The sequence below is a fragment of the Vicia villosa genome, unplaced genomic scaffold (genome assembly GCF_029867415.1).
Source record: "Vicia villosa cultivar HV-30 ecotype Madison, WI unplaced genomic scaffold, Vvil1.0 ctg.001419F_1_1, whole genome shotgun sequence".
Classification (NCBI taxonomy): domain Eukaryota; kingdom Viridiplantae; phylum Streptophyta; class Magnoliopsida; order Fabales; family Fabaceae; genus Vicia; species Vicia villosa.
Window position 1 is genome coordinate 88,334 of NW_026705611.1, and position 6,890 is coordinate 95,223.

Genomic DNA, 6,890 nt, shown 5'->3' on the forward strand with positions numbered 1-6,890 from the left:
ATACTGTGAACTTATTACCACCAACATTGTCTGCAAATTAAAAAAGACTTTACATGGACTAAAGCAATCACCAAGAGCATGATTTAGAAGATTCACCAAAGTTATGAACAATTTGGGCTTTAAAAAAGTGAAAGAGATCATACTCTATTAATCAAACATTACACCTCTGGAAAAAATGAGTGTATGTGTCTGTGCCTGTGTCAGTGTCAAACACCTGCACCTACACTTATGATTACGTTTAATTTGTTTATTTTTTCAAATTATTATCAATGTCAAGGTCGTATTCGGCGTGTTTGTGCTTGATAGGTAATAATTTTATTGGTTTATCTGGATGACATTATAATAACATAGGTGATGATGAGAAGGAGCATAACTGTTAGGCAAACACTTAGCCAAGGAGTTTGAGATTAATATTTTATGGGAATTGAAGTTGCCCACTCTAAGAAATGAATCTTGCAAGAGTAAAAAACAAAAATGTTTCTAACTAAGAGGCTGAACAACAATAACTATGAAAAGATTATTTCCAAACTGAAAAATGATAGATATTATTCACCAAAGTGTTGTAAGTTATTTTTACTACTTTTAGTAATAATTTATATTCAGGCTTTTAATCCATTGGCAAGGCCCGTTAGATTAAAATAGTCTTATATAAAAAGATTAATACTTTTAATTTTAATATACTTGAAATTAAAATATCTATTCAGTTTCAAACATATATTTTAAATGATACTTCAAAGAATACTTCAATCAAGCAGTTCAAATATATGAAGATATCAGATAGAGCATACGATATGAGAAGTTGCGAATTATCAAACTACTAGTATTATTTATCAACCAAATTGAAAAAATCCAAGTTAACAGGAACATAAGCTATCAGTTTCTACGCTCCCAACTCAGTATACAACATATCAAGAAACTTATATTGAAAAATCTCACAACATACATGAAAAATTGAGATACAATCCAATTGGCATTACAGCAATTAGCCTTCATAATCCCCCTGAGCAAACTTGTTTTCTTGATAGAAGACGGCTATTACTTCATTTCCACCGAATTTTCTCCCATTCAACCCAGTGCAGGCTTTTGTAGCACCCTCAGTATCCACATATTCCAAAAACACCTGCAAATGCAAAAAACAGAAAAGTTGTCACCCTTTGTTTGCCCATATATAATAGTATATGCGAACTGCTCTATGACCCTCACAGAAACTTTGGTAATACACTATATACACATTTTTCAACAGGCTTTTATTTGTTGAAATTCTTGAGAATACCACCAAATTTATGAGACACCTGTAATTTAGTGATAACTGTTTAAATTTTAAAGTATAGGAGAGAGTAAGTTGGAAAGTGCGTTAGCGTATGGTTAGCAAACCCAGATTCCTTCCAGTAACTGACTGCATGCAGCCGGGTGATCTGTAACCGTCGGATGGAGCTCGGACAGTTTAGATCTTAAGCTCTGTAATTTTAGTGTAAAAATAATAATAATGAATCAAAATCTGCTTATTTTTTGGACTGTCGGAAGATGGTCACAGATCAACTGACTGCGTGAATGAGCAACCAGTGATGGCAAGGAATCCGGGTTCATTGCTAGCACTCCTTTTGTTGAGAATAGAGAATAAGAGAAAAGGGATAAAATCTGTATTCTATTGAATGAGAAGAAAGATACAGATTACAGTCCTATTTATATAGGAACACAGAATAGTATATTATAACAGAAAGCAAAACTATCTATATATGAAACAGAAATATAAAGCTATATCTAATACCTTTAACCAGTAACCATATTTCAATTAAAAGCATATTTTAAAGTATTGACTTAATTATTCTGAGCTTAACAGCTTTACCCCAGAAGGATTTTAACTTACAAAAACAACTCTAAAAGTTAACAAAAAACATGTTATCTATCTGGTCAATTTCGTGCATTAGAATTCTTTTTTAAAACAGTTTCAGACTCTCTAATGGTACTCACAAACTCTTCATATTTGCCATCCATAACTAATAACTATACACCAATCTATCACTAGCATAAAAACGCCATGCACCCTTCATTTCTATATTAATAATAACAGCAATCATCATCATTATTATGAAGAAAACAAGAATGATAACTGGAAAAAAATAGATATATCATGGCAAGAATTTTTTATAACAGAATACAGACCTTTCCAACTCCACCAGATAAATCCCCATCTGGTTGTGGGCGAGGGATCACAACATTCACCAAAGTACCTGCACATATTGTGACAATAAAAGAGTGTACAGTGTAAATAAACTTTCAAAATATGCAATGAAGTAGGTATGGATGCATAAAGATGGAAGGTTATGGAGGCCTGGGATTGTAACCTGATGCTTTATAGAAGGTCAGACTACAAAAGGCTATGAAACAAATAAATATCGCAATTAATACAAATGCATTGCAGGTTTCAGTAGAAAACCAACACTCAAAATTAGTAATTACCAAATTTGGAGCATTCCTGTCTCATGTCATCGATAATTTCTTCAAAGTCCTCATCTTCTTTGAGCTCGTCAGGAGAAACTGCGTTGGTTAGACACACCACCTTTGTAGCCACTAATGCTGGCTGAAATATAAGTTTCTGCAAGATTGGAAGTATTAAGTAACTAGAGTTTTAAATGGGCACCGCAATATTGGTAATAGAAACATTTTCAGAGAGAATATTTCATACCTGCAGTGCAATTTGCTGTTGTGCATGCATTAAAATGCTCTCTTGTTCAGGTTTAGGCTGGGTTGTACCTTGATTAGCTCGTCTAACAGTGAGAGTCTTATCTCCCATCTTAATTCCATTTAGAGCTGCACATGCAATATCTGTAACTGCGAGATCTTGGTAAACACAAAATGCATAACCCTTTGAATTTCCTGTTTCTCTATCTTTCACCAGATCGAAACCCCGAAGAGGACCAAAAGTTTCTAAAAGCTCCCTGATCTGAGTTTCTGTGAAGTAATACGGAAGTCCACCTACAAAAATGCGATCAGGGCCTTCAAGTCCACCAGCTGACCCAGGGGTTAAACCAACAGCGCCGAGGTTTAGGTTTGGGTTAGGTTGACTTGGGCCTAGAGTAGCAGCTAGAGAAGGGTTGTAATCAGTAGGTCTCCTAACTTTGACAGGTGCCCCCTAGAGTTATAATTAAAAAGAAATCAAATTGATTCAGATCATCAATATTCATTTACTCCAAAAAAATTAAAGAGGGAGAGAGAAGTCTCAGACAACCTCAAAAATAATCCCATCCAAAGCCATTGCATTGCTAGCTTCCTCAACAGACCTCATCTCAACAAAGGCGAATTTTTTGTCATGGTTAATGTAAACATTGACCACCGCATCACCTTCATACACTCACAGCATAAAATTAGTTCCTAAGGATGAATGACACCTAAAATTTCAACAGGCTGAAGTAAATCATATTTGAAGATTTTATGTACCTGGACCAGCAGTGTTTCCTCCAATCTTAGCCATGACCTGGCTGAAGTAAATAGCAACAGACTGCAGCATAACATGAAAAAATCCATAAGTAAGGGTTAAACAATCATGAACAAAAACAAGCTTAAATAAATTACAGACTTGTCTTCCACTTGTTTGTATGTCAATAATAATGACACGTTAGAAATGCTCCCAGAACTCACAAGGGTAAAAGTCTCGCAATAAAGTAATTGAATAGAGCACGAGATAAAACTAGATGGTCATTTGATTAACTATTTGGCAAGAAGGCGGTTTAGCAGACTGCCCACCTCAGTCATTCTCTCGATCAGATATTCAACACATGAAAAGTACATGACATCAGATTGTAAATGGTCATATGATGAAACAAGAAAAACTATTTGACAAGGCAGCTTGGCTAATAATCGTCATACAGAAGTTAAAAGGGATGACTCTGAGCAATCTTATAAAATATATTTGAGCATTAAAAAACATGAACAATTCTACAAAACCTATTTCACACAGTAGTTACAATTATCCAAAAACCAGCGGTAAGGAAATAGATAAGGTCAAAGATCATGATGCCAATAGTAAGAAAAAATGATAGTAGAGAAGGCCTGTTTAGGCGTGGTACCTGCTCATTGGCTGTCGGAGGGAGTCCACCAACATACACCCTTCTAGCATGTCGAGTAGCCTGTATAAATTTCACACATCAATGAAGTGCCTAAATTAGAGCAAATACTGCTAAAATTCTAAAACTTCATACATCAATTAAGTGCTTAAAATCAGTATATCACTGGACAGTATTTCTTTACCTGTTGTGTCATAGCCTGAATTGGCATCATAGGGAGAGCACTGAACTGCTGCATCTGAAGAAGAAAAATAGAAAGGTAGAAATTAATATAAGCCAAACCTTATTAAAAATAAAAAAGGAATGGGAACAAACAAAGTGAGATATACCTGATTAGTAGCCATTGGAAACATGTTTTGCAACACTCCAGGAATTGTAGGATTTGGTGTAGTAATCTGACCTGCAAGTATAGCCATATTACACCTCAGAACAAGTTTATTACTGAATCTTTTGAATAACTATTGATTGATTGGGTATCAATGACTCCTCTTACTTCAAATTCTATTTGTTCAAGCAGAATTAAACCTTGTTAACATAGGCATGAGATTAAAGGAACATTTAAACAAGTTTTGGAGATAATATCTGTACGTCTACCAAAGTAGATATAGTTTCCAGTTGAAGACGAACAAGGCCCACCAAATACCGGTGCATTGATTCCTCCATGGACATAAAAGCTACAGATGTCGGCTCACACCCATTGTCAGCACATTGGGGCAAGTAGCCCAACATTGCCTTCTTAGAGCATAAGACAAGACATAGAAACAAAACAAGCAAACACCAAACAGAAGACAAAAAACCAAAGTATCTTTTAGTTTCAGGATTATATCAACAAGTAAACAAAAAGAAGAAGGCTAAATTAAATTGCACACCATAGGAGACCAGTCCTCAAAGAGCTGTGATCAGATAATAACTGAATACAGCTTACCCAGATAACAGCATGCAATTTGATATGAACTTTTTTCCATACTACGACCAACAAAAAAAGAAAGCAGTTAACATTAACAAAGTTTGTACAAAACACAAGAGCATATACCTGTAACAGCGGCGGCACCAGCTAACATTGCAGAAGCAGGGGGGGCCAAATCAAAACCACTAACCCTTTTGCTGTAAGTAAATAATGTTAGCATTAAAAAATAAAGGCTACCTCACACTATGAAACATTTTATCAGGTAGGTAGAATGTTAGAAACTTTGTTGCCAACCCTACATAGTGGTATAAGGCTTGGTTGTTATTATTATATTGAACCAGTCATCCAACAGATGTTTTTAAGGAAAGAACGTAACTTAACAATTTTCCGAATAGCTGCCACATGCATATGTGAGGGCATACTCTATAAGTTTAAATCTTTAAGTATGTTTATTATACGATTTACCTCTTCGAGCGAGAACGTGACCTTGTTCCATGCTCAGATCTATCTCTAGACGGAGAAATAGACCGAGACCTACGTTTATGCCTTTCCTCTCGATCATAATCCCCTCTTCCTCTTCTGTAATATAAACTAGTATTTTAAGCAAAACTGAAAATGAACAAAACAAAAACAACAATTCCAAAAGAAACAACATTACTACTAAAACATGAATAATCAACACAAATTAAGCATCAATATTAAAAATCACATATGAGCTTTTAACCTGTCATGGTCACGGTCACGACTTCTGTGAGAATCTCCATCATCCCTATCTCTATCCCTACCCCTTTCCCTATCCTTTCTGTCACGGTGTCGATAGTCTCTGTGGTGAGGATCCCTTTCCTTCTCCCCTTCACCACGATCCCTCTCTCTGTCTCTATCTCTGGGTCTATCCCTATCTCTTTTCCTATCTTTCTCTCGTTCCTTTTCTCTGCTTCTCGAAGATTCTCTATCATATTCACGAGATTCATGCTGCCAAAAACAAACAACAACAAAAATAAAAAGCTATCAATTAGATAATTACACAAACCAAAAAGGAAAAGAAAATCCTATCCATATATAGGTTCTAATTTCAAAGGTAAAACACATTTATTGCAGAAACCAATTACTAACTAACCCTAATTGCTTAATCTCAAAACCTAGTGCATTTAACCACTGTTTATTGTTAATTTCAAACGTGAATTACAATAAACCCTAACTGTTAATTATCAAAAATGCTAAAACGAAGAGTAAAAACGAATCAATGAATTCAAATTCAGAGATGGAAATTGGAAAGAAAAACGTACGCGAGATTTGGAGACAGGTTGATCGAGAGCTTGAGGAGAAGATGCAGAAGAAGGATAGGGATGAGTGGTGTCAAGATCCTCTCCTCCTTCTCCTTCTCCTCCGGCTTCTCCTCCTCCGGCGCCGGCGCCGTTCCCGTCGTATCTTTCTTCTTCTTCGTATTCAGCCATCTCTAAACCTAAAAGCAGTTTGTTTCAGTGTTCACTTCTATTCTCAACTCAGGCCACTATTTTCCTAGCTGCAAAATTTTTTTCTTTAAACCTTTGTTTGATAAAATTATTGATTCCCACTTATAGTTTTATATTTGATGGCTTATTAGTTAATTAAAATGTTTAGTAAAATTAGCGGTTTAATTAACTGATGTAAAATGATATAAAAAGATATTTATTAATTAATAATTAAATGTATATTTAAAATAATTAAAATTTATAAAGATATTAATGAAAAAAAAAATGATAAGTTATAAGCTACAAACTAAAATGCTATTTAAAATAGCGTCTGAAAAAAAACTATAAGCTAGTAAAATCAACTATAAGCTCGTGATTAAATAAAATATAAATCCTTCGTGTGTAATTTTAATTTTTGAAATCTTTAAACTATGAAATCTTTAAAATAAATAGATTATTGATAGAATG

General features: G+C 34.6%; 1 protein-coding gene across 2 annotated transcripts; it reads right to left on the bottom strand.

Annotated features, from left to right (window-relative positions):
• Positions 1 to 806: 806 nt before the first annotated feature.
• LOC131635063 (splicing factor U2af large subunit A-like) lies at positions 807 to 6,625 on the bottom strand. 2 transcript variants are annotated; one of them, XM_058905665.1, is made up of 15 exons: positions 6,258 to 6,625; positions 5,696 to 5,943; positions 5,437 to 5,550; positions 5,098 to 5,168; positions 4,990 to 5,030; positions 4,653 to 4,796; positions 4,394 to 4,459; positions 4,249 to 4,302; positions 4,068 to 4,127; positions 3,439 to 3,499; positions 3,230 to 3,342; positions 2,687 to 3,133; positions 2,461 to 2,596; positions 2,164 to 2,231; positions 807 to 1,120 (listed from the first exon to the last, which is right to left on the bottom strand). In XM_058905665.1, exons 1-15 carry the CDS (start codon positions 6,423 to 6,425, stop codon positions 983 to 985), a joined length of 1,929 nt encoding a protein of 642 aa, XP_058761648.1. In that variant the 5' UTR covers positions 6,426 to 6,625; the 3' UTR covers positions 807 to 982. The 2 variants fall into 2 exon arrangements, with proteins under 2 accessions (XP_058761648.1, XP_058761647.1); XM_058905664.1 differs by lacking the exons at positions 4,653 to 4,796; positions 4,990 to 5,030 and having other exon boundaries at positions 4,394 to 4,464; positions 6,258 to 6,613.
• Positions 6,626 to 6,890: the final 265 nt, after the last annotated feature.